The sequence below is a fragment of the Phocoena phocoena genome, chromosome 10 (assembly GCF_963924675.1).
Source record: "Phocoena phocoena chromosome 10, mPhoPho1.1, whole genome shotgun sequence".
Classification (NCBI taxonomy): Eukaryota; Metazoa; Chordata; class Mammalia; order Artiodactyla; family Phocoenidae; genus Phocoena; species Phocoena phocoena.
The window spans coordinates 75,631,671-75,658,858 of NC_089228.1; the positions used below are offsets into that span (position 1 = coordinate 75,631,671).

General features: G+C 41.2%; 1 protein-coding gene across 1 annotated transcript in view; it reads right to left on the reverse strand.

Annotated features, from left to right (window-relative positions):
* The window catches only part of RCAN2 (regulator of calcineurin 2), a 258,355-nt gene that overhangs the window by 189,744 nt on the left and 41,423 nt on the right, over positions 1 to 27,188 (reverse strand). The window contains exon 2 of the mRNA XM_065884743.1: positions 24,809 to 25,035. Coding sequence (XP_065740815.1) covers positions 24,809 to 25,033 — 225 coding nt within the window. The 5' untranslated portion in view covers positions 25,034 to 25,035. The remainder of the gene's footprint in view (positions 1 to 24,808; positions 25,036 to 27,188) is intronic.

The window sequence follows — 27,188 nt, forward strand, 5'->3', positions numbered from 1 at the left end:
GAAGATCCCACATGCCGCGGAGCGGCTGGGCCCGTGAGCCATGGCCACTGAGCCTGTGCGTCCGGGGCCTGTGCTCCGCAACGGGACAGGCCACAGCAGGGAGAGGCCCGCGTACCACAAAAAAAAAAAAAGAAATGCCGAGGCAGTTCATCTAATCTGTGGTTAGGAACAACCAACCAAGGCGATTCTATCCTCTGGGGGACATTTGGCAATGTCTAGGGACGTTTTTGGTTGTCACAACTAGCGGGGGTGCTACTGGCATCTACTGAGTAGAGTCCAAGGACACTACTAAACATCCTATGATGGACAAGGCAGCCCCCATAACAAAGAATGATCAGTCTGAAATACCAATAGTGCCAAGGTGGAGAAACCTTGAACTACATCAGGTCTTGAGAGGTTCTCCGCCTCCCATATTATTTCTCTTCCGGGCAACAAAATCTCTGACAATTAAGCATGTTGTTGCAATGCCTTATTTATTAATGATGACATTTCTATATAGATCAGAATATAAATCCTCATACTTTGTGCCAAGCAATAATTAGTATTACATGAATGATAACCTGTGTCGAAGGAAATGTTAAAAGGTTACCATAAATGGCATTAACTATCATTCTGATGGACTTGAGGACATAGGGAGGGGGAAGGGTAAGCTGGGCCAAAGTGAGAGAGTGGCATGGACACATATATACTACCAAATGTAAAATAGATAGCTAGTGGGAAGCAGCCGCATAGCACAGAGAGATCAGCTCGGTGCTTTGTGACCACCTAGAGGGGTGGGATAGGGAGGGTGGGAGGGAGATGCAAGAGGGAGGAGATATGGGGATATATGTATACATATAGCTGATTCACTTTGTTATAAAGCAGAAACTAACACACCATTGTAAAGCAATTATACTCCAATAAAGATGTTGAAAAAAACACAAACTCTCATTCTGTCTACACCAATTATAGAGGATTTTCCAAAGAATTCTTTTCTCAAATCATTTCTTTAAGTGTAATAAAGTCATTCATACAAATTCAAATCCTCTTTATAATGATGTTTTTCTTCCTAAGAAATGACACTTTTCATTCATCTATTTTGTTATGATGTTTCCTGTACTATTTTCTTCAGAAAAATATGCTTAGATTAAGTCTTAACATACTTAATGACTATGAAAAAAATATCATATTCAGACTTTAAAAGGCTCTGTTCTCATTTACCTTCTCTTTCTAATGTAAATGTTAATCTCTTCTTAAGGAATTGGGCCCACTTAAATTGCCAACCACAATGAACACACACTCAAAATTGGCACCAAGCGAAGATGTAACACCAGCAGAGAAAAATATCTTGTATTCAGTAGACATTTGTTTCCTGAAATTAAAATTTGAAATGACTTTAATTGCTCACAAACTGCTTGACCAATCCAGTTTTCTCTGGAAACTGATGAAAAGATAGATCAAATGAAAAAGAAAATCATGAAGGCAAAACTGACCTATCTTTTCAGAAAACTTCTAGGGACATTGTTTAAAGTGTAACTTCAAGGCCAATACACACCAGGCTTCTCATCGACGTGTATAAATGGGATTTCCAAATGACTATATCTAGTCTTTTTAACTTTACATTCAACATTAAAGAAAATGAAACTTTCTAGTGAGTATTAGGGGAATGACGACATAGGATTGGCAATTTATTGGTGCAGGATAGAAATGTATGCTTGGGGACTTCCCTGGTGGAGACGCCGAGCTCCCATTGCACAGGGGCTGGGTGGATCCCTGGTCAGGCAAGTAGATCCCACATGCATGTCACAACTGTATGCAGGGGAGATAGCACATGGGCTTTCCTCTGGGTGGGTTCTTTTTTTTTTTTTTTTTAACATCTTTATTGGAGTATAATTGCTTTACATTGTTGTGTTAGTTTCTGCTGTATAACAAAGTGAATCAGCTATACATATACCTATATCCCCATATCCCCTTCCTCTTGTGTCTCCTTCCCACCCTCCCTATCCCACCCCTCTAGGTGGTCACAAAGCAACAAGCTGATCTCCCTGTACTGTACGGCTGCTTCCCACTAGCTATCTATTTTACATTTGGTAGTGTATATATGTCCCTGCCACTCTCTCACTTCGTCCCAGCTTACCCTTCCCCCACCCATATCCTCAAGTCCATTCTCTATGTCTGCGTCTTTATTCCTGCCCTGCCCCTAGGTTCTTCAGAACCTTTTTTTTTTTCTTAGATCCCATATATATGTGTTAGCATACAGTGTTTGTTTTCCTCTTTCTGACTTACTTCACTCTGTATGACAGACTCTAGGTCCATCCACCTCACTACAAATAACTCAATTTCATTTCTTTTTATGGCTGAATAACATTTCATTGTATATATGTGCTACATCTTCTTTACCTATTCATCTGTTGATGGACACTTAGGTTACTTCCATGCCCTGGCTATTGTAAAAAGAGCTGCAGTGAACATTGTGGTACATGACTCTTTTTGAATTATGGTGTTCTCACGGTATATGCCCAGTAGTGGGATTGCTGGGTCATATGGTAGTTCTATTTGTAGTTTTTTAAGGAACCTCCATACTGTTCTCCATTGTGGCTGTATCAATTTACATTCCCACCAACAGTGCAAGAGGGTTCCCTTTTCTCCACACCCTCTCCAGCATTTGTTGTTTGCAGATTTTCTGATGATGCCCATTCTAACTGGTGTGAGGTGATACCTCACTGTAGTTTTGATTTGCATTTCTCTAATAATTAGTGATGTTGAGCAGCTTTTCATGTGCTTCTTGGCCATCTGTATGTCTTCTTTGGAGAAATGTCTATTTAGGTTTTCTGCCAATTTTTGATTGGGTTGTTTATTTTTTTGATATTGAGCTGCATGAGCTGCTTGTATATTTTGGAGATTAATCCTTGGTTAGTTGCTTCGTTTGCAAATATTTTCTCCCATTCTGAGGGTTGTCTTTTCATCTTGTTTATGGTTTCCTTTGTTGTGCAAAACTTTTAAGTTTCATCAGGTCCCATTTGTTTATTTTTGTTTTTATTTCCATTTCTCTAGGAGGTGGGTCAAAAAGGATCTTGCTGTGATTTATGTCATAGAGTGTTCTGCTTATGTTTTCCTCTAAGAGTTTTACAGTGTCTGGCCTTACATTTAGATCTTTAATGCATTTTGAGCTTATTTTTGTATATGGTGTTAGGGAGTGTTCTAACTTCACTCTTTTACATGTAGCTGTCCAGTTTTCCCAGCACCACTTATTGAAGAGACTGTCTTTTCTCCATTGTATATTCTTGCCTCCTTTATCAAAGATAAGATAACCATATGTGCACGGGTTTAATCTCTGGGTTTTCTATCTTGTTCCATTGATCTATATTTCTGTTTTTGTGCCAGTATCATACTGTCTTAATTACTGTAGCTTTGTAGTATAGTCTGAAGTCAGGGAGTCTGATTCCTCCAGCTCCATTTTTTTTTCTCAAGATTGCTTTGGCTATTCGAGGTCTTTTGTGTTTCCATACAAATTGTGAAATTTTTTATTCTAGTTCTGTGAAAAATGCCATTGGTAGTTTGATAGGGATTGCACTGAATCTGTACATTGCTTTGGGTAGTACAGTCATTTTCACAATGTTGATTCTTCCAATCCAAGACATGGTATGTCTCTCCATCTGTTTGTATCGTCTTTAATTTCTTTCATCAGTGTCTTATAGTTTTCTGCATACAGGCTTTTTGTTTCCTTAGGTAGGTTTATTCTTAGGTATTTTATTCTTTTTGTTGCAATGGTAAATGGGAGTGGTTCTTGTGAATAAACTATTTGTTCAGATTTCAAGAGGCTGGTCCCCCCTTCCCATCTTGATTTAGAAGTTCTTCTGAGGGTGGCAAGAATAGACAATGGGGGTGACCAGTACACTGCTCTTTGGTGAGTTAGACAACAACCACGGGCAAGGAGATCCAAATAGTCTTATGAATTTTTAATGATGCAAGATGCAGAAGATCAGACTGATGAGCAGAAATTATTATTCCTAGCCAACATGCACTTACTGTGATCAAGGCACCCTGGATTACACCACTTATATCCTCACAGCCACCTTTGAGGTGGATGCTATGACTTGATGATATTTTGTAGGTGAAGTCACTGCTGTTTGGAAAGATGAAATAAACTGCCCATGGTCACACATGAATAAGCAATGGATTTGGGGATCTGGACTGAAATCACGATGATGCTATACACCATTTCCCTGATTAGAGACAGGATGACCCAGGTGGGGAGGAGGTTTGAGCTCTGAGACAATAGAAGCAGACCCAGCCCTGTCAGTCCACCTATAGCTCCAAACGCAGGTCAGCCTTCCCAGCTTGCACCCAGCAGCCAGCCCATCACATGCAATGGTCCTTTCAGCCACACTTAGACCCAGGTCATGTGACTGCCCTTCTGTCCCCTCCAGACACAAAAGGTACACTATAATACTAAACGACTGCCTCATTTTCTTCCAAGCAGCTGCTTCCCTTGATGCTACAGTTAGAACAGCATTTGGCTTGGCTCACAAGCCATTAGTGCTCTTACAGGCTTCGAAGTGCCACATAAAATAAATTGATCATATCTGGGCATATGCTCTGAATAGGCAATGGGAAAACCAGTCTCTATACTGACCCACAAAATTCCATTTCTGGCCTTGCTCAGTCTGCTTTATTGCCCTGTCATCAAGTTCCAATATGGTTTACAATTTATATGCTTATTTAGTTTAACAACCCACAATAACATTTATTTTGGCCTCTTTTAGTTGATCCCGCAGAAATGCCAACAGGAGCACCCCTAGCCCAGGTCCTCATGTGAGGGATCTCAAGTCAGTTAATCCATAAAACACAAGGCATAGAAGCAGGTCTTCAAATGTTGAGAAATTGGGTGAAGTCACTGATGAAGGTATTCACAAACCCAGTGGGGCATTGAGTGAAGATGAGGAAGAGCCTTTAGGAAGGAATGCTTTTCATCCTGTTGTTCTTCCTGCTATTGTTTACAACAATAAGTATGTCTGACACAGGTCTGGACAAATTCAAGCGATAGCTCCTGACAAAGTTATCACATTGACTACGGAAAACCTAAAAGGGCAGAATGTTTGGGAGGTAAAATTCTAAAACGTGTGCCCTGGATCTGGAAATTAAGAAAGTATTCCATTCCCACTGTGGAGCAGTGACAGGATCTTTATTGAAGTGACTTTCTGTAGCGTCCAGACACCAGGGCTATTCTTAGAACAACCAAAAAAAGCATGGAGCTGCCTAAAAATAATGATGACTCAACACCTAGAGGCGTCAATGATGTAACGTTGTCAAAGAACACCCTCTCTCCTCACAGGTTGCAGTTTTTAAAATAAGCAAGCTCACAGCTCCTCTTTGGAGGAAGGCAAACATTTCACACTCTGAAGGAGAAAATGAGGACAGGTGGGTCACAGAATGTTCCATCCATGCAGCCATCCAGCCATGCCTGTCTCCATGGCTGGATTTACTTGGCGAAGAGCAAGCTACTGCCAAAGTCAACGTCAGTTCTTCCCCTCTGCTACCCTCACTCATCAGCGGTCCTGTCCAAACAGGCCCCCGTGAGACAGGACAACAATGCTGATTACACAACAGGCAGGCCTGAAGAATCCTGTCTACAAGTCAGCACAGCCAGCACATTCTATGGCAAAGGATGGGTCCATTTAGAGACGCTTGTCTAGGTGCAAGGCAGAGCTCAAAACAAAACACAAAAATACATCCCTGAGATTCCAGAGCCTTCTCTTCCCCTCTGAGGTGGCCCATTCTCTGGCTCCTTTAATATGCAGTATCTACCTTAATCTCTTACTTCAGCCAACCTGTACTCTAATTATCAGATCCCAGTCAACATTAAGCTTCCTGAGGTCTTGCATCTCATTCGATCTTTGTACTCCCAAGGCCAAGACCAATACTTGGGATACAACAGATTTTCAATAATTGTTAAATAATCAATGGACGGATTGAGTGCATTGCTTAAGGTGGTACTCTTTCCCCTAGATAGCATATTCATGAGTCACTGCCCTGCCCTGGGTATGTAGATTAGGTATCTTAGGATATCTTAGCATATATCTTAAGGATATCATATCTCCTGAGGGTATGTTCCTTAAAAAGGGAATTCTCGATCAGAAAATAGTCTTCAAGTTCCAAAAGACTCTAGGCCACTGTAGGAGATATCTGGGGACAAGATGATCCTCATGCCATCGAGCCTCTGTTCAACAAAGCAGGAGTCAGGGGTTTGAGAGTCAGGACTGGGGGCATTATAAATAGGCATAATGAAACAGCTCTCATCTTATTTAATACACTTAGGTCTTACATGTGCAGTGAGTGTTTCTTTTTCAAAAAGGTGACCTTGTTGCAACCATGCCTTCATCGTGCATTTCTCCCAAGAGTCCCAAGCTCGAGAAAAAAAGGAGCTCTTTGCTCAGACATGTGAACTCAGAGGTGCTTGTTTAGGGGAAAGACAACCCCACTGGAGCCAGGAGTCCAGCTGTCGACAGGAAGCAGGGCAAAGGCCAGGTGAGGAAACCCAGTGTAGACTCCCTTTCACCTCCTCTTTCTAAATCACCATGTCCCCATCCTCCCGACTCCCACGTGTAGGGCAGGATTATCTGTAGGAAGCAGATGTAATGAAAGCCCGTTATCAGTGCCATATTTCTGACAATGAAGACTCTCCTTTCTCTGAAATTTTCAGGAGAGGCTATTTGAAGAGCTAAAGTCCTTCCTCTTCTACGCTCCTTGCAAAGCCTTGAACTTCACTGACACAGTGATTCATTGCAAGTGGACTTCTGTTCCAAGTTTTTCCACTGGAGACAACACAATACCAATACCAGGTCTTGAAACTGCAGTACCTTCCCAAGAAATAATTTGGCTCTAGGCCTTTAGGGTTCAAAAGCAGTGATTTAGTATAAGAACAAACTTAAATACACATATTCTCAAATGGTTTATACATGTTCATTTTCTCACAAATTAATAGTAGCATAAGGATCAGCTTGAAGAATCAAACTTAAGAAACAGTTACGTGACCAGGTGCTTTTCTAAAAACACGCAGACCCCACCTGCTGTGGAAGGTGCTGTTGTTAATTATGATGGCCAAGCTTCATTTTTTCCTTGAAGATGTTTGAAAACTATTCTTCCAAACAACACGAGTTATAGCAAAAGAACTGTGCATGTGTGTGTTATTCTAAAAATATGTAATTTACTAATTTAGGTGGGTTTTTTTTCGATTCACAGTGGAATTTCAAACATCTGCAAAATACACCTTAGTAATTCCTGGCCAGCCTCCTTCCATGTTTCATAAAACAATATGAACAAATAAAAATATGAACAACATCTGATCAGATAATTCAGAAGAAATTTTTGCACTGCACATACACACAATTAGGTTAATGCAAGAGAAACAGAATATCAAGACCAATAAGAATAAAAAGAGTGGCTATGGCTGAGTATTAATTTTTATTTTGAGCTCCCTGGGAAGACGTAAGTTACATAATTCTCCTAATGAGAAAAATACCAGTTCCCCAGAGTCAACAGAGTTTTCTTGGCACTATCTTCTAAAAGAAATGTATCACCTGAACTTTATATGGGGAACAGTGAACCACATGTGTCCTACAACAAATGCAGAAACAGCTTTCATGTGGCAAAAACTGAGATTAACTTTCCTGAAACTGAAGGCTAGGGCAACTTCATTAGGACCCTACAAAGAGTTGGCTAAATGAAGCCTTTCTTTCACCTAGGTTTACATGGTTTTAGAAAAGCTCTTCCTTCCCGGAACCAGAGACAGGCACAGGTTTATCTGGTGGGGAGAAGAGCGAAGGAGGAAGAGACCAACGTTTACCAAGAAGATCTAGTCTTATGCCACCTCCTTGATCCATGTCACCTCGCTTAATCACACAACAAACCTATAAAGAAGGTATGGTGAACTCATCTCATCAAAGAGGGAACTGAGATTCAAAGGTGTTAAGGTGGTCAAGATCATGTAATTAGGATGTAGATGAGGCAGGAATTGGACCCAAGTGCATCTGAACCCAAACCCTCTCTCTGCTCTCCCGCCTCTGTGTCAGTGCCCCTGTTAGGTCCAGAGCTGGACAGTGCAGGGCACAGAAGGACGAGGAACTTGCTCTGCTGCCCTCAAGATACTTACAATCATCCAGTTGGAGTAGGCAATCCATAAGGTGGTGTACGCTATGTATAAATAATATACTAAATAGTATGGAGTTCATAATAGCTACAAATCTGGTGGGAAACTGTAGGTTCTGAACAAAGCATAAGAAGTGATATTTCGGGCTTCCCTGGTGGCGCAGTGGTTGAGAGTCCGCCTGCCGATGCAGGGGACGCGGGTTTGTGCCCCGGTCCGGGAAGATCCCACATGCCGTGAAGCGGCTGGGCCCGTGAGCCATGGCCGCTGAGCCTGCGCGTCCGGAGCCTGTGCTCCGCAACAGGAGAGGCCACAACAGTGAGAGGCCCGCGTACCGCAAAAAAAAAAAAGGAAGAAGTGATATTTCAACATGTTTGATGAAAAATCTTAACTACATCATCTGATCAATGGGTCTCCCCCTCAAAACATTGATAGAGATGCTGGCTTTTATGTTTAAAACGATGGTTATGCTATAAAATAGAACATTCCCAGTAAAACAGAACATGATCCAAATATTCCCAGAAACTGATCAAACTTAAAAAGACAAACTACATGTTATATTTCTATATATTCTGTATAGGGGAGTATGGCTGAGTAGACAATAATGAAATACATGTAGAAGCAGCACCCTAATAACCCCACTCTCACAGAGTAAACGTCACGTGATACTAACGGAATCGGCAATTGGCTCATCTATATCACACTGATCTCATCCATTGAGCTAAATGTCAGGCCTGCAATGAAAGATACCTTGGCAGAGTTTTAAAGTTCATGTCCAAAATCTCTGACTTTCTCTGGTTATCTCTAAGTTGGCTAAGAATTTCGTGACCACGAAACTGGGACCAGAGTCAAAAAAGCCAAAAAAGGCCAGGTGAAGCCCAGGCCAACTTTAGCTGGTGAGCGCGAGGAAAAATAACAATAAGTCTTATTCTTCCCCCGCCCTTCCCCTGGGCTCCATCTCCAAACCCACATCTTAAAAAAAGTAATGTTCTTAGGCAAGAGAACGCAATAATTATCCTTGAATTTATAAATCCTTTTAAACTGGAAATAATTGACAATGATCATATGAGACCGGGAACACTGTGACGGGTGTGCCTTTTGTGCATTTCTCAAGAGCTCCTGGTCCGGGAAGAGAGTAGAGGATGAAATCCAGCCTGCCCTCCACCTGTCAAGCCAACCACAACTACTCAGGCCTTCATCTACCCCATCCGCTGAGAGGAAAGGGTGCCGTTTTTACAAATTCACCTGCCTTGCCTCAGGCTGTGTGCCCTAAGACAGCTTCTGCCCATGGAAGCCCCTTCTAACAAGTCACAGAGTCACTGAACAGGCTACAAGTAGCTCTGATGGAAACCATATGAACTGGGCTCCAAGCACCTTCATTTTTCCAAAAAGGGAAGAAAGCTCCAAGTCCCTCTTTAATAGCATCCCAGACTCCTCAGAACATGGCAGCCGTTTTTCCCCAGGTTCCATCAGGAATACACGCTCACCCACTCTTTTGGCACAGAAACCAAATACTCTCAGCTCTCTGTGCTTCGGGCTTAATTCTTCCCACTGCCTCAATTATTTCCAGGCTGTTAAGTGGGGCATTTCGAGTGGCTTGTCAGGTGCCTGAGCCCCAGGGGGTCACTCAGTGCTGTGGAGAAGCAAGCCACTAAATATGCCTCTGGAATATTTTAGTCACTTCAAGAAAGGTTAAGGTTCCAGAGAATGTCCTACAGCAGCTTTCGAATCTGCCCCACGCTGGGCTGTCATCTGGCAGGTGTCCCCAAGTGATTAGCGGTGACTAATTATGGTTCCCAGTAATTGTCCAGAGAAAAGAGAAAACAGGACCAACTTACTGAGTACAATGATAGGCACTGTCTTTTTGCAATTTAAACATTCTTGAAAACAACAAAGAAAGCTGTAAATGTCACCTCCACCTGTAAAGGATGGCACAAGAGAAACGGTGACACTCCTAAGTATATTCCTTGAATATCTGGTATCTAATTTAACAAGTTCCTGCTTTAATATTTAAAATGAATGCTTGTGGACATATATACACTACCAAATGTAAAATAGATAGTGGGAAGCAACCGCATAGCACAGGGAGATCAGCTCGGTGCTTTGTGACCACCTAGAAGGGTGGGATAGGGAGGGTGGGAGGGAGGGAGACGCAAGAGGGAGGAGATATGGGAACATATGTATATGTAAAACTGATTCATTTTGTTATAAAGCAGAAACTAACACACCATTGTAAAGCAATTATACTCCAATAAAGGTGTTAAAAAAATAATAATAAATAAATAAATAAAATTAATGCTTGGTTATCCTTTCCGCACCCTTAGGTCACAATGGTTCACTTCATTTTTTTTTGCAACCTATATTCAGTGACACAAACTACAGATAACAATTTAATCTGCTTGTTTGTCCTTTGGTACGTATCCTCAGCATGAATTTTTCAACCAGCTTTAAACTATCCCCATAACAAGATTCCTAAGGTCTTCTAAAGCACTGGATTTCATCTTTCCTTGCTGCCTTTTCTTTTTTTCTTTTCTTATCTCTCCCTTTTCTTCTCTAGGAGTGATTATGGAAACAAATGTGTTTAAGACGTTTAACTTTTACTCTCTTGGCTTAGTAAATAGGTCAGTCACTTCTAAAAACTTAAAACACCATGTAAATATAAACTGACATGTAAAACAGGTTTATTCATATGAATGTTATATCTTAACTTCAAGAGTGCTATTTTTTTTTTTTTTTTTTTTTTGCGGTACGCGGGCCTCTCACTGTTGTGGCCTCTCCCGTTGTGGAGCGCAGGCTCAGCATCCATGGCTCACGGGCCCAGCCGTTCCGCGGCATGCGGGATCCTCCCAGAACGGGGCACGAACCCGTGTCCCCTACATCGGCAGGCGGACTCTCAACCACTGCACCACCAGGGAAGCCCTCTCTGTCTTATATTCAATATGTTTTGGCTTGAATGTTATGCTGATGGACAGCCACCTTTATTTCTAGAACCCGTTTTCCATGGTAGAATTTAAAGATGGAGATGTACAGTGGGTAATGAACTAGACTTCAACGTCCAGAAGCCTCACTCAGCTCTTTACTGTTTCTCTAATTAATCAGCCGATCCTGGCAAATTCATCCCTCTGTATCTTCATTTAGTCACCACTGAAGTGGAGGTCCGATTCAACATTGATTACCTACAATGTGTGAGATCCAGCAAGGTGCTGGAAATACAACGAAGGAGAATACAAATTTTGACTGCCTTCCAGAATTTCAGGGTATAGAGAGGAAAAATACAAACGAAGAGAGGCAAAACACGTGGGGGTGGCATAAATGTTTTACAACGGAAACTCCTCTGAGTTAAAGACAACCACTTGCATGGAACAGTAACTCTCTCCCTGATGGGCTAGGAGTCTTTCCTCGGGACCCAGACCAGACCATTAGTCAGGAACCAGGTGAAGGGATGAGGGCAGGATGAGCAGTGACCACAGGTCAAGGTCAGAGGCTTTCAACTGTAGACACTCAAAGAAGGAGACTCAGAGACTGTCAGAGTTTGACTCGGGAAGGTCACTCAGGCAGTATCCACACCAAAGGGTTGTCATGGCGATTAAAGGGCTTAATGTCTAGAAAGCATTCGGAAGAGTATCTGGCACCTTGCTACATGCTATGTAAGGTTTGCTGCTGCCATAATTAATAATATTATTATTATTATTAAACTAAGTGAATGGGCCCATCTTGTGTTCAATGCGTCTTTTATTTCTAATAAACACAAGATCTCATTATGGGAAAAATATATTTAATCACTCTTCTTAATGGCATTCAGATTTCAGTGATGCATTCATCCTTCTTTTTGAACATGTGGTGTGAGCGCTTTTTTTTTTTTTTTTTTCCGGTACGCGGGCCTCTCACTGTTGTGGCCTCTCCCGTTGCGGAGCACAGGCTCCAGATGCGCAGGCTCAGCGGCCATGGCTCACGGTCCCAGCTGCTCCGCGGCATGTGGAATCTTCCCAGACCGGGGCACGAATGAACCCCTGTCCCCTGCATCAGCAGGTGGACTCTCAACCACTGCGCCACCAAGGAAGCCCGAGTGCATTTTTATATATTCTACAGGTCCACAACCCACCGTCTGAAGTTCTTAGGGCCTGATATGATTGCAATTCAGAATTGGGGGATTTAGAATGTAACACGGTACGCATACCTCATGTTGTGTAATGCTCCATCAAGGTCTGAGGCAGTCCCCGGTGGTTAAAGACAGGAATATTTTTGCAAAGAGATGGATGAATATTCACACAAGAAGAAGCTTCTCACCAGTCCTGGTTAGATTCTGAATGAATTAGGTCAAGTGAGGTTTTGTCTTAAAATGGGTTATAAAGAAAGTTTCCAGAGCTTTTCAGATTTCGGTACTGCAGATAAGAGATTGTGGACCTGCAGTTGTAAAGTACAAAGGGAACATTCACATGCCCCTACAGACTGGAGTAAAGGCAAGTCTTATGTGGGGAATCAAGTAAAAATTGCAAATAACCAGATTAACTTTCCAAAATCCTTGAGAGTGACTGCATAATGCTGCCAGTGTTAGACTAGGTCACTGCGTCCTCAGCTGAGTTCTAGAAGGAGCTGGTTTATTATATGAGCGGTGACGTTGAATGAAAGATATACATCTTTGAACCTAGAATCACTCCAGCCACGCACAAGGCATTGAGATGATCTATTTATGAGAAGCACAAAGCCTAAGAAACCCAAAGCACTAGGCCTCTGATCTTATGCCCTTTCTGGAAGAATACAGCCACTAATGGTTGGCAGAAATGCCCGCTTATATAAAAAGCAAAACAAAACATAACAAAAACAAGAAAATCTTTTGTGCATGTGTACGTGTGTGTATATAAGGCATCGAGTATAGTTGAAAATATATATTAAATGCCCCTTTGATTTTTGCATCACTGGATTTATTATGTTTCTTTTATTTGAATTGTTTTCTTTGGTAGACTTTAAATTCAATGAGTTTATGTTGTCTTGTTCACCACTGCATCCCCAGAGCCAAGCATCATACCTGTTTTCAATAAATATTTGTACATCAAGAGGCAGTATCGCATAATGTTTAAGAGCACAGACTCTGTAGGTTTGAATCACTGCTCTGCCACTCCAGCTGTGAATCCATGGGCAACCTCTCTGTGTAATCATACTTACTGTATCAACCTAGGCGGATTAAGTTATATTCTAACAACAAACTCCCAGATACCAGGGGCTTAAAGCAGCAAAGGCTTTTCTTGTTGTTGCAGTCACATTGCATGTTTATCACAGGTCACCCAGGACCCTGCTCTGTGTCATCCTTGCCCTCAGTCCGTGAGCCAAACTGTCTGAATGTGGCACACCTGGCACGTTGCCAGTTGCCCGAGCAGAGTGAAAAGAACATTCTTCAGTGTCAAATATTGGTAATTAAATGCTTGGCCTGGAAGTGACACAGGTCACTTCTGCTTATATCAATACATTGGGCAGAACTAGACAGAAGGGTCCAGGGAATACAACCCTGCCACGTGCCCAGGAGGTAGAGAGGCAGAAAGACACCGTCCTCATAGGGTTGTCATGGTGATTAAAGGGCTTAATGTCTAGAAAGCATTCGGAAGAGTATGAGGCAACTTGCTACAGGCTATGTAAGGTTTGCTACTGCTGTTATATTATTACTATTACCACTGAACTAAATGAATACAAATTTTTTGGAGGCCAAAAACAACTCACCTTTCAAGCTTCTCTTTATTGACCTGAATTTGGCTAGAGGTTTCCTGGTGGTTTAATACACTGTTCCCCTTTAGCTACCAGTGACTGCCAGTGTCCCATCGAGCAGAGACTTACTTATCTTCAGCACAGACACAGGGCAGCCCTCAGGGTGCCCCTCCAGCCTCACCTGTCTTAAGATGACTTTTGCAGCCCAGCTGGATGTAGAAAGGCAATCCAGAGGAAAATGCCAGAGGTTAACTGACCCCCTAATAACTTTTAGGTGTTGTCTGCTGTGAAGCTCCCGGTTCTAAATGTGTTTCATACAAAAATATTTATGCTGCAAGCTGTAGCATGCAAACAGCAATCTGCATTATTGGTTTCAGATGCCAATTTTCTCCAGCTCTGGTTCTCCTTTGTGTTATGTAAACAAATCCCAACCATCTGGACCACAACAAGCCACACTGAAGTATGTGCTCACTCCTTGCAAAAGCATCAAATCAAAATACAATCTCACAGAATTCTGCCTAACGAAAAATTGGAGTGAACATCATGGTCTCATGAAGCTGTTTGAAAAAAATGTTCTGTAGGTGTCAGAACTTAGAATTAAAATAGGATAGCAGAAATGAGCATCTCAGAATATTTATCATACTGATAAGCAGAAACAAACATAACCAGAAGATGATCTCCTATGGCGTTACCTATATTAAGAGCAGGCCAAGTCAGTACGTTCCAAATTACCTCAATAAGGAAAAGGGCTTAGGAAAAGTGTCTCAGACAGATGGGAAAACTGAGAAGAGATTACTGCAAGACTTAACCATGATAGTCAGAAAACAAGAGCTTTATAAATTCCCACTCAGCTAAGGAAAATGTATGCTTTATAATAATTGAACAAACAAGCTAAACTCTAGGCCTTCAATATCAAGAAACAATGAATCAGGGCTTCCCTGGTGGCGCAGTGGTTTAGAGTCCGCCTGCCGATGCAGGGGACACGGGTTCGTGCCCCGGTCCGGGAAGATCCCACATGCCGCGGAGCGGCTGGGGCCGTGAGCCATGGCTGCTGAGCCTGCGCGTCCGGAGGCTGTGCTCTGCAACGGGAGAGGCCACAACAGTGAGAGGCCCGCGTACCGCAAAAAAACCAAAACAAAACAAACAAAAAAAAAACAATGAATCAAAAGTCTGTTTGCCAGAAAAGAAAACTTCACCCAAGCAAGTTACATATCTTACCACCTAACCACCTGGACCTCTGAAATGAAAACCAAGCATCATTTCTGATGTCTTATCTCTCAGATAATTCCAGGCTGCTGAAGGCATCTTCCCAAAGCCAAATACTTTAGACAATCCCCATGGCCAGCCTTGCCCACAGGCAGATACAAGTGCTGGAAAGCATTCTTGATTCTTTTCCCTCTACCTAAAAATATCTGCCACCAACTTTGCACAGTGCCCCCAATGTCCACCCTTTGGGAAAGATAAACATCATCAGAATTCCTGGCTCAGATTCATGAACTTTGAACACTGTGGGAAGGATATCCTGAGAGAATGACGTACAAGGCAAGTGAGCTTTATTAAGCTAGTGGAGGGGGGAGAATGGAGGTAAAGAGAGGAACAGAAAGGTCTGGAATATAAAGAGAAACATGGGGCAGTAAAAGTGGGAGGCATGAGCCTCCCCAAACATTTTTTTCCTAGAGTCCCAGTGGTCGTGCCTCTATCATCAATTCATTTGGTATCTGATCATCTTGCTTTGTCACCCTAAACACTGTATATATAATTAAATCAAAACTGAATCTGGATCAGATTATTTGATATCCCAGAGACCGTCCACAGAATGGGGGCTATAAAATCACACCAAGCCGGAAGACTTTCCGTCTAATTTAATAACTTTCATTAGGTAGGCATGGGCTAATTATAAAATTCACATCCTTGGCTACAAAGATGTAATCTAAATCATTTGAAACTGGTTCCACTGAACTACATCTTATTGATTTCATCTCAATATTTTATCAAGGTCACTTTAAAACCCAATACTATTTGTTAAGCTGCGACTTACCAACTTCGTATACAAATTAAATGAGAATATTTGGTAATCCATTATTCAGTCACAGATCAGAATATCAAAATAGATGGGGACAGATTCCTGAGAACTCTCCCCAGGCCTCTGTCTTTCTACGTAACCAATTCTGGTTCAGCTGATAAACCATTCTTGAGCAGCCTTCCTGACTGAGATTAGCTCCTTCCTAAATCTCCTTGTTTCAATCTACTGAGAATGATTTAATCAGGAAAGAATCAAAACACCCATTAAACCTCTAAGGGGGAGACCTTCAAGATGGCGGAGGAGTAAGATGCGGAGATCACCTTCCTCCCCACAAATACACCAGAAATACATCTACATGTGGAACAACTCCTACAGAACACCTACTGAATGCTGGCAGAAGACCTCAGACCTCCCAAAAGGCAAGAAACTCCCCACGTACCTGGGTAGGCAAAAGAAAAAAGTAAAAACAGAGACAAAAGAATAGGGACGGGACCTGCACCAGTGGGAGGGAGCTGTGAAGGAGGAAAGGTTTCCATGCACCAGAAGCTCCTTCGCGGGCGGAGACTGCGGGTGGTGGAGTGGGGAAGCTTCGGAGCCACGGAGGGGAGCGCAGCCACAGGGGTGCGGAGGGAAGAGTGGAGAGATTCCCGCACAGAGGATCAGGGCCAACCAGCACTCACCAGCCCGAGAGGCTTGTCTGTTCACCCGCCGGGGCAGGCAGGGCTGGGAGCTGAGGCTCGGGCTTCAGTCAGAGCGCAGGGAGAGGACTGGGGTTGGTGGCGTGAACACAGCCTGAAGGGGGCTAGTGCCCCACAGCTAGCCGGGAGGGAGTCCAGGGAAAAGTCTGGAGCTGCCCAAGAGGCAAGAGACCATTGTTTTGGTGAGCACAAGGAGAGGGGATTCAGAGCGCCACCTACACGAGCTCCAGAGACGGGCGTGAGCCGCGGCTAAAAGTGCGGACAGCAGGGACGGGCATGAGACGCTAAGGCTGCTGCTGCCGCCACCAAGAAGCCTGTGTGCGAGCACAGGTCACTATCCACACCTCCCCTACTGGGAGCCTGTGCAGCCCGCCACTGCCAGGGTCCCACGATCCAGGGACAACTTCCCCGGCAGATTGCACGACGCGCCTCAGGCTGGTGCAATGTCACACCAGCCTCTGCCACTGCAGGCTCGCCCCACATCCGTACCCCTCCCTCCCCCTGGCCTAAGTGAGCCAGAGCCCCCCAGATCAGCTGCTCCTTTAATCCCCTGCTGTCTGGGCAGGAACAGATGCCTGTGGGCAACCTACACCCAGAGGCAGGGCCAAATCCAAAGCTGAACCCCGGGAGCTGTGCAAACAAAGAAGAGAAAGGGAAATCCCTCCCAGCAGCCTCAGGAGCAGCGGATTAAATCTCCACAATCAACTTGATATACCCTGCAACTGTGGAATACCTGAATAGACAATGAATCATCCCAAATTGAGGAGGTGGACTTCGGAGCAACTGTAGACTTGGGGTTTGCTTTCTGCATCTAATTTCTTTCTGGTTTTCTGTTTATCTTAGCTTAGTACTTAAAGTTTATTATCATTGGTAGATTTGTTCATTGATTTGGTTGTTCTCTTCCTTTTTTTTATACATATATATAGATTCTTTTTTTCCTTTTTCTCTTTTTGAGTGTGTATGTGTATGCTTCTTTGTGTGATTTTGTCTCTATAGCTTTGCTTTTACCATTTGTCCTAGAGTTCTGTCCGTCCGTTTTTGTTTTTATTTTTTAGTATAGTTTTAGGACTTGCTAAAATTGGTGGATTTGTTTTTTGGTTTGGTTGCTCTCTTCTTTCTTTTTTTATTACTTTTTAATAATATTTTTTATTTTAATAACTTTTATTTTATTTTACTTTATTTTATTTTACTGTATTCTTTCTTCTTTCTTTTTTTCTCCCTTTTCTTATGAGCCATATGGCTGAAAGGGTCTTGGTGATCTGGATGGGTGTCAGGCCTGTGCCTCTGAGGTGGGAGAGCCAAGTTCAGGACATTGGTCCACCAGAGACCTCCTGGCTCCACATAATATCAAATGGCAAAAGCCCTCCCAGAGATCACCATCTCAACGCTAAGACCCAGCTCCACTCAAAGACCAGCAAGCTACAGTGCTGGACACCCTATGTCAAACAACTAGCAAGACAGAAACACAACCCCACACATTAGCAGAGAGGCTGCCTAAAATCATAATAAGGTCACAGACACCCCATAACACACCACAGGATGCAGTCCTGCCCACCAGAAAGACAAGATCCAGCCTCACCCACCAGAACACAGGCACCAGTCCCCTCCACCAGGAAGCCTACACAACCCACTGAACCAACCTTAGCCACTGGGGGCAGACACCAAAAACAATGGGAACTATGAACATGCAGCCTATGAAAAGGAGACCCCAAACACAGTAAGATAAGCAAAATGAGAAGACAGAGAAACACACAGCAGATGAAGGAGCAAGGTAAAAACCCACCAGACCAAATAAAACAAGAGGAAATAGGCAGTCTCCCTGAAAAAGAATTCAGAATAATGATAGTAAAGACGATCCAAAATCTTGGAAATAGAATGGAGAAAATACAAGAAATGTTTAATAAGGACCTAGAAGAACTAAAGAGCAAACAAACAATGATGAACAACACAACAAATGAAATTAAAAATTCTCTAGAAGGAATCAACAGCAGAATAACTGAGGCAGATGAACAGATAAGGGACCTGGAAGATAAAATAGTGGAAATAACTACCGCAGAGCAGAAAAAAGAATGAAAAGAATTGAGGACAGTCTCAGAGACCTCTGGGGCAACATTAAATGCACCAACATTTGAATTACAGGGGTCCCGAAGAAGAAGAGAAAAAGAAAGAGATTGAGAAACTATTTGAAGACATTACAGTTGAAAACTTCCCTAATATGGGAAAGGAAATGGTCAGTCAAGTCCAGGAAGCACAGAGAGTCCCATACAGGATAAATCCAAGGAGAAACAAGCCAAGACACATATTAATCAAACTATCAGATATTAACTACAAAGAAAAAATATTAGAAGCAGCAAGGAAAAAAACAACAAATAACATACAAGGGAATTCCCATAAGGTTAACAGCTGATCTTTCAGCAGAAACTCTGCAACCCAGAAGAGAGTGACAGGACATATTTAAAGTGATGAAAGGGAAGAACCTACAACCAAGATTACTCTACCCAGCAAGGATCTCATTCAGATTCATGGAGAAATTAAAACCTTTACAGACAAGCAAACGCTAAGAGAATTCAGCACCAGCAAACCAGCTTTACAACAACTGCTAAAGAAACTTCTGTAGGCAGGACACAAGAGAAGGAAAAGACCTACAATAACAAACCCAAAACAATTAAGAAAATGGTAATAAGAACATACATTTCGATAATTACCTTACATGTAAATGGATTAAATGCTCCAACCAAGAGACACAGACTGGCTGAATGGAAACAAAACAAGATCTGTATATATGCTGTCTACAAGAGACCCACTTCAGACCTAGGGACACATACAGACTGAAAGTGAGGGGATGGAAAAAGATATTCCGTGCAAATGGAAATCAAAAGAAACATGGATTAGCAATTCTCATATCAGACAAAATAAACTTTAAAATAAAGACTATTACAAGAGACAAAGAAGAACACTACATAATGATCAAGGGATCAATCCAAGAAGAAGATATAACAATGGTAAATGTTTATGCACCCAACATAGGAGCACCTCAATACATAAGGCAAATACTAACAGCCAAGAAAGGGGGAATTGACAGTAATTCAATCATAGTAGGGGACTTTAACACCCCACTTTCACCAATGGACACATCATCCAAAATGAAAATAAATAAGGAAACACAAGCTTTAAATGATACATTAAACAAGATGGACTTAATTGATATTTATAGGACATTCCATCCAAAAACAACAGAATACACTTTCTTCTCAAGTGCTCATGGAACATTCTCCGGGAGAGATCATATCCTGGGTCACAAATCAAGCCTTGGTAAATGTAAGAAAATTTAAATTGTATCAAGTATCTTTTCCGACCACAATGCTATGAGACTAGATATCAATTACAGGAAGAAATCTGTAAAAAATAAAAACACATGGAGGCTAAACAATACACTACTTAATAACCAAGAGATCACTGAAGAAATCAAAGAGGAAATAAAAAAAATACCTAGAAACAAATGACATTGAAAACACAATGACCCAAAACCTATGGGATGCAGCAAAAGCAGTTCTAAGAGGGAAGCTTACAGCAATACAATCTTTCCTCAAGAAACATCTCAAATAAACAACCTAACCATACACCTAAAGCAATTAGAGAAGAACAATAAATCTGCTAAGCTGGCAGAAGGAAACAAATCATAAAGATCAGATCAGAAATAAATGAAAAAGAAATGAAGGAAACGATAGCAAAGATCACTAAAACTAAAACGTGGTTCTTTGAGAAGATAAACAAAATTGATAAACCATTAGCCAGACTCATCAAGAAAAAAAGGGAGAGACTCAAATCAACAGAATTAGAAATGAAAAAGGAGAAGTAACAAATGACACGGCAGAAATACGAAGGATCATGAGAGATTACTACAAGCAACTATATGCCAATAAAATGGACAACCTGGAAGAAGTGGACAAATTCTTTGAAAAGCACAACCTTCCAAGACTGAACCAGGAAGAAGTAGAAAATATGAACAGACCAATCACAAGCACTGAAATTAAAACTGTGATTAAAAATCTTCCAACAAACAGAAGCCCAGAATCAGATGGCTTCACAGGCGAATTCTATCAAACATTTAGAGGAGAGCTAACACCTATCCTTCTCAAACTCTTCCAAAATATAGCAGAGGGGGGAACACTCCCAAACTCATTCTACGAGGCCACCATCACCCTAGGTACCAAAACCAGACAAAGATGTCACAAGGAAAGAAAACCAGAGGCCAACATCACTGATCAACATAGATGCAAAAATCCTCAACAAAAAACCGGCAAACAGAATCCAGCAGCACATTAAAAGGATCATACACCATGATCAAGTGGGGTTTATCCCAGGAATGCAAGGATTTTTCAATATATGCAAGTCAATCAATGTGATACACCATATTAACAAATTGAAGGCGAAAAACCATAGGATCATCTCAATAGATGCAGAGAAAGCTTTCGACAAAATTCAACACCCATTTGTGATAAAAACCCTCCAGAAAAGTAGGCACAGAGGGAACCTACCTCAACATAATAAAGGCCATATATAACAAACCCACAGCCAACATCATTCTCAATGGTGAAAAACTGAAACCATTTCCTCTAAGATCAGGAAGAAGACAAGGTTCTCCATTCTCACCACTATTATTCAACATAGTTTTGGAAGTTTTAGCCACAGCAATCAGAGAAGAAAAAGAAATAAAAGGAATCCAAATTGGAAAAGAAGAAGTAGAGCTGTCACTGTTTGCAGATGACATGCTACTATACATAGAGAATCATAAAGATGTTACCAGAAAACTACTAGAGCTAATCAATGAATTTGGTATAGTAGCAGGTACAAAACTAATGCACAGAAATCTCTTGCATTCCCATACACTAATGATGAAAAATCTGAAAGAGAAATTAAGGAAACACTCTCATTTACCATTGCAACAAAAAGAATAAAATACCTAGGAATAAGCCTACCTGAGGAGACAAAAGACCTGTATGCAGAAAACTATAAGACACTGATGAAAGAATTTAAAGATGATACAGACAGATGGAGAGATATACCATGTTCTTGGACTGGAAGAATCAATAGTGCGAAAATGACTATACTACCCAAAGCAGTGTACAGATTCAATACAATCCCTATCAAACTACCAATGGTATTTTTCACAGAACTGGAACAAAAAATTTCACAATTTGTATAGAAACTCAAAAGACCCCAAATAGCCAAAGCAATCTTGAGAAGGAAACATGGAGCTGGAGGAATCAGGCTCCCTGACTTCAGACTATACTACAAAGCTACAGTAATAAAGACAGTATGGTACTGGCACAAAAACAGAAATATAGATCACTGGAACAGGATAGAAAGCCCAGAGATAAACCCATGCATGCACGTATGGTCATCTTATTTTTGATAAAGGAGGCAAGTATATACAATGGAGAAAAGACAGCCTCTTCACTAAGTGATGTTGGGAAAACTGGACAGGTACATGTAAAAGAATGAAATTAGAACACTCCCTAACACCATACACAAAAATAAACTCAAAATGGATTAAAGACCTATATGTAAGGCCAGACACTATAAAACTCTTAGAGGAAAACATAGGCAGAACACTCTATGACATAAATCACAGCAAGATCCTTTTTGATCCACCTTCTAGAGAAATGGAAATAAAGACTAAAATAAACAAATGGGACCTAATGAAACTTAAAAGTTTGCACTGCAAAGGAAACCTTAAACAAGACCAAAAGACAACCCTCAGAATGGGAGAAAATATTTGCAAATGAAGCAACTGACAAAGGATTAATCTCCAAAATTTACAAGCAGCTCATGCAGCTCAATATCAAAAAAACAAACAACCCAATCCAAAAATGGGCAGAAGACCTAAATAGACATTTCTCCAAAAAAGACCACAGATAGCTAACAAACACATGAAAGGATGCTCAACATCACAAATCATTAGAGAAATGCAAATCAAAACTACAATGAGGTATCACCTCACACCAGTCACAATGGCCATCATCAAAAAATCTACAAACAATAAATGCTGGGGAGAGTGTGGAGAAAAGGGAACCCTCTTGCACTGTTGGTGGTATGTAAATTGATACAGCCACTATGGAGAACAGTAGGGAGGTTCCTTAAAAAATTAAAAATAGAACTACCATATGACCCAACAATCCCACTTCAATATGCCAAGATCCCCAACAATCTCGGCATATACCCTGAGAAAACCATAATTCAAAAAGAGTCATGTACCACAATGTTCACTGCAGCTCTATTTACAATAGCCAGGACATGGAAGCAACCTAAGTGTCCATCAACAGATGAATGGATAAACAAGATGTAGCACATATATACAATGGAATATTAGCCATAAAAAGAAACAAAATTGAGTTATTTGTAGTGAGGTGGATGGACCTAGAGTCTGTCATACAGAGTGAATTAAGTCAGAAAGAGAAAAACAAATACTGTATGCTAACACATAGATATGGAATCTAAAAAAAAAAAAACTGTACTGAAGAACCTAGGTGCAGGACAGGAATAAAGACACAGACATAGAGAATGGACTTGAGGACATGGCGGGGGCAAGGGTAAGCTGGGACAAAGTGAGAGAGTGGCATGGACTTTTATATACTACCTAATGTAAAATAGATAGCTAGTGGGAAGTCGTGGCATAGCACAGGGAGATCAGTTTGGTGCTTTGTGACCCCCTAGAGGGGTGGGATAGGGAGGGTGGGAGGGAGATGCAAGAGGGAGGAGATATGGGGATATATGTATACGTATAGCTGATTCACTTTGTTATAAAGCAGAATCTAACATACCACTGTAAAACAATTATACTCCAATAAAGATGTTAAAGTAAAAAAAACTCTAAGGAAAATCCTTCTAATTGTTGATATTTAAATAGATGAGAGAACAAGAAAACACGGAACTTTGTTTCATAGTTAATTAACATCAGGTAGATTTCAGGGGAAATGACGTGCTCTGAATAAATTATAATCTGTGTTAAACCCTGGTTATAATCCAAGAGCAAAATTCCCAGTTTCTTTCCAAAAGGCTATGTGTCATTTTCTTACTTCAAATAGTCTGCTGATGATAGCTCTGGAGGTTCTAATCACATATAATTCCTTGGACTTCAAATTATTTTTAGCCCATCATTTCAACTGTTCAACTCCAAAATAATATTATTATAAAACTACCTTTATATGGCTTGAAATAATGCCTAATCCTCTGGGCTATCAAGATTGCTTACAAAACCAATAAAATTCAGAACAAAGACTTCCAGTAATTGTGTTCAGGCAACAGAGTTTGGACTTCAGCAGTTGGCAAAAACAGTCCAAGTTTGTGAAACAGCGATCATAAATCCTACTCTTAATCTCACACAGAGCCATACTTTAATGTAGAAAGAAAAGGCTCTTTCCCCCCAAAAATGTTGGCTATGTTTTACAACGTAGCCTAGTAATAGATTTTACAATTAGAAATCCACATCCACAAGGGAAGGTTTGATCCATTTAGACTCTGTTGTTAAAACGTCAGAGAAATCCGAAGTAAACTTTCGCAAGACCTCCAAAAGGAATATTTACTCTGATGGCCAAGAATGCTTCCACTAAATCAAGCTGACTCTTAAAATGGAAGCTTCATATTCTGGAAAATGCTTGTACATAGACAACCTCATTCCCTAATTATTTCAAATCAAGGAGTTAAGCATTTTCACGCAAATTCTTACAACACATCCAAAACAATTCTACCCGCTTGAGCAAAGCAAGTCTCATATGGCCAACCAATTTACCTTTCTAGTAAGTGCTGCAGGACTTGGGGCCCAATTTAAGAAACTATTGTTAGAACAGTCATCAAACTGCAGGAAGAGTAAGGGGGAAAGAGAGCTTGTGCTGCGTAGGGCAAGGCAAATTAAGCTTTGGGCAGAATAGGGGAAAATAAATTTTTTTTTTTTTTAACAACATCTGCTTCCTAGCCCAAGGGGTATTCCCTGCAATCACTATTCCCAACACCATTGTTAGACAGACCTCTGAGTGGCAGACATCGAGATCTGATTCAACACAGTCTCCCATACAATCTTGTTGTGAGTACCTCCAATGTCAACTGACAATAGAACAGGCTTTTCTGCTCTTGCTATGCATGCCAAGAAAAGTGCCAAGTAAACATTTTCAAAAACTTCCAAACATTAACCACAAAGAAGCAATGGAAATATTGGGGGGATAATGCCACATCTCCCCCTGTTTCAGGAGCAGAAAGGCTTCTTACCTTGCTCTCATCCCCTTCAAACACCGACTGGTGGACGTTGCATGCAAACAGTGAGTTTGGGAGGTCCGTGAAGTCCGTGATTGCTTGAAAGGCCTCCTCCGTGAAACACTGAGTCACAGCCCAGTCTCTGTCTATGCAGCAGAGCAGGAAGAGTCCTCCATCTTCCGGGATGTGCCCCTGCTGCCCCAGGCTCCTCGTCCCAATGAAATAAGAGTCTCCCCTCATTCCTGAGGATACAGAGATGGATGCATGTTAGAGTAGGATTCGATTCCTTAAAGCTTGGTTGGAAGGTCGCAGTTCTGGAGTGTCTGGGGCAGAGAGGGGAGTGTGATTAGGAAGAGAAGCAGGGGCTGTTAGAAGGGGGAAGACCCAGCAAGTTCACATTTTCCCCTTGATCTCTGAGTTACAACTTCCCACACAGCTCTGCTTCTGGGCAAGAATCCAGTCCCAGCTATGGACAAAAAAAAAACCCACTTGGGCAGGACTGGAGTTGGAGGCCAGGGGCTCCAGCCTAGCTGTTCAGTGTTTACTAGACTGGGAACCTCAGTTCTCTGAGCCTTGCTTCCTTAAGAGAATCAAATGGATTCAGACAAAAATGCACATAGGAAAGTGCTTTGATAAGTTACATGATGAATTATCGACCATTACTGCTAACGCTTATCACTTCTTGAGTTCCAGGAATGATTCTAAATGATTTGCGTGCCTTAACTGACCTATCAAATCTCCATCTATGTGGTTGGTACCAATATTATCCCCATTTTACGGAGGGGAAAAACTAAGGAACAAAGCAATTAAGTAACTTTGACAGGGTCCATGACAAAATGGCAGGACTAGGATTCAAACTCAGGGAGTTTGGCACGAAAGTCTGCTCTCCTATACCACGGAAATGAAGCAGATCAAAATTACTGCAAGTCTATATTTAAGGAAGTACAACCTATTTCATCACCACCTGAATCCTGATTAGGGTAACTCTAATAGTTAATCATCTATCCAAATGAGGACACACAGACACACAGACACACACACAGACACACACACACACACACACACACAGACACACACACACACACCCTCTTCTGCCTGGGGTCATTACTCTAATTTGTGAACTCTGGATCTTAAAAAATCACTACTATCTTGGCTGATCCAAGGTATACAGATTCCCCACCCTCAGAGTCCCCAATGTGAAGCTTTCCAGTATTAATCTCATCTACCTGTGTTCCACGATTCTATTCTTTCATTACCCCTTACATTCAAAATTCTACCCAACTGCAGCCAGTTGGAGACTTTTTCCAATTTTTGATACTGGTACATAATTCAATAGATTTCATCAGCTTTCCTGCATACTTCAACAACAGTCAATGTCTGTATTTTTCCTTTGTATCTATTTTCATGTCTATCATACTCTTCTGTTCAAAGATCAGTGATTAAAGTCCCAGAAGGTGAAATAACTTGCCCACGGGTACCCAGATAAGACTGCCTGGCAATTACCATGTGGCTGCTGGATCATCCTCTGTTTCCCCCAATCCCAGCAATGCAGAACCTCAGGGTAAAAGACAGAAAGGCAGTACCGCAAAGTGTCACTCTGCCCTCGCCAAGTTTAGGTAAGATGTAAATTCTAGATCCCCACACAAGTATGGGTTTCTACTTATATCCCTCTCGAACTCTGAATGCAGTATTGTGATGAGGTTGTTTCTTCATTTTTCCTAGAAACAAAGCCTAAATGGCATCCTGATAAACAGTATTTGATGGCAATATAAATGATGCGTTACATAGAAAATCTTAGGCCTGGTTGGGTACAGGAGCCAAAAATGAAAGAATCTGAAATAATAACTAAAAAATTAGATCACTACAATTGTGGAAAATAAAAATGTCATTCTACATAAAATATAATAGAACCATTCCTGTATTCTAAAGTTCTCAAAACTCCAATTAATGCAATATTTTCTGTACTTAAATCAATAAAGTATGTATTTGAAATAAAAATATGGTACATGGTTTAAGCTTTATTTTTTTCCATAATGAATTCAAAATACATGAACATTTTTATTTTTTATTTAAAACATTTTTTTGTTATTATTTTTTGCCCACACTGCACAGCTTGTGAGATCTTAGTTTCCTGACCAGGGACTGAACCCAGGCCCTTGGCAGTGAAAGTGCAGAGTCCTAACCACTGGAGGAATTCCCTATGAATATTTTTAATTAGAAGAAAAAACTTCAATGAAATAATTAAAAGTATTTATTTCCCTTCATATTCATTTACACTGTTGCTTCAGATATTTTAGCATAATATGCATAATGACTATCACATTATTATTAGAGTATTAATTATTTTAATAGTAAAAATAATTACTAAGAACATTAAGACACTTTTACAGGTGAC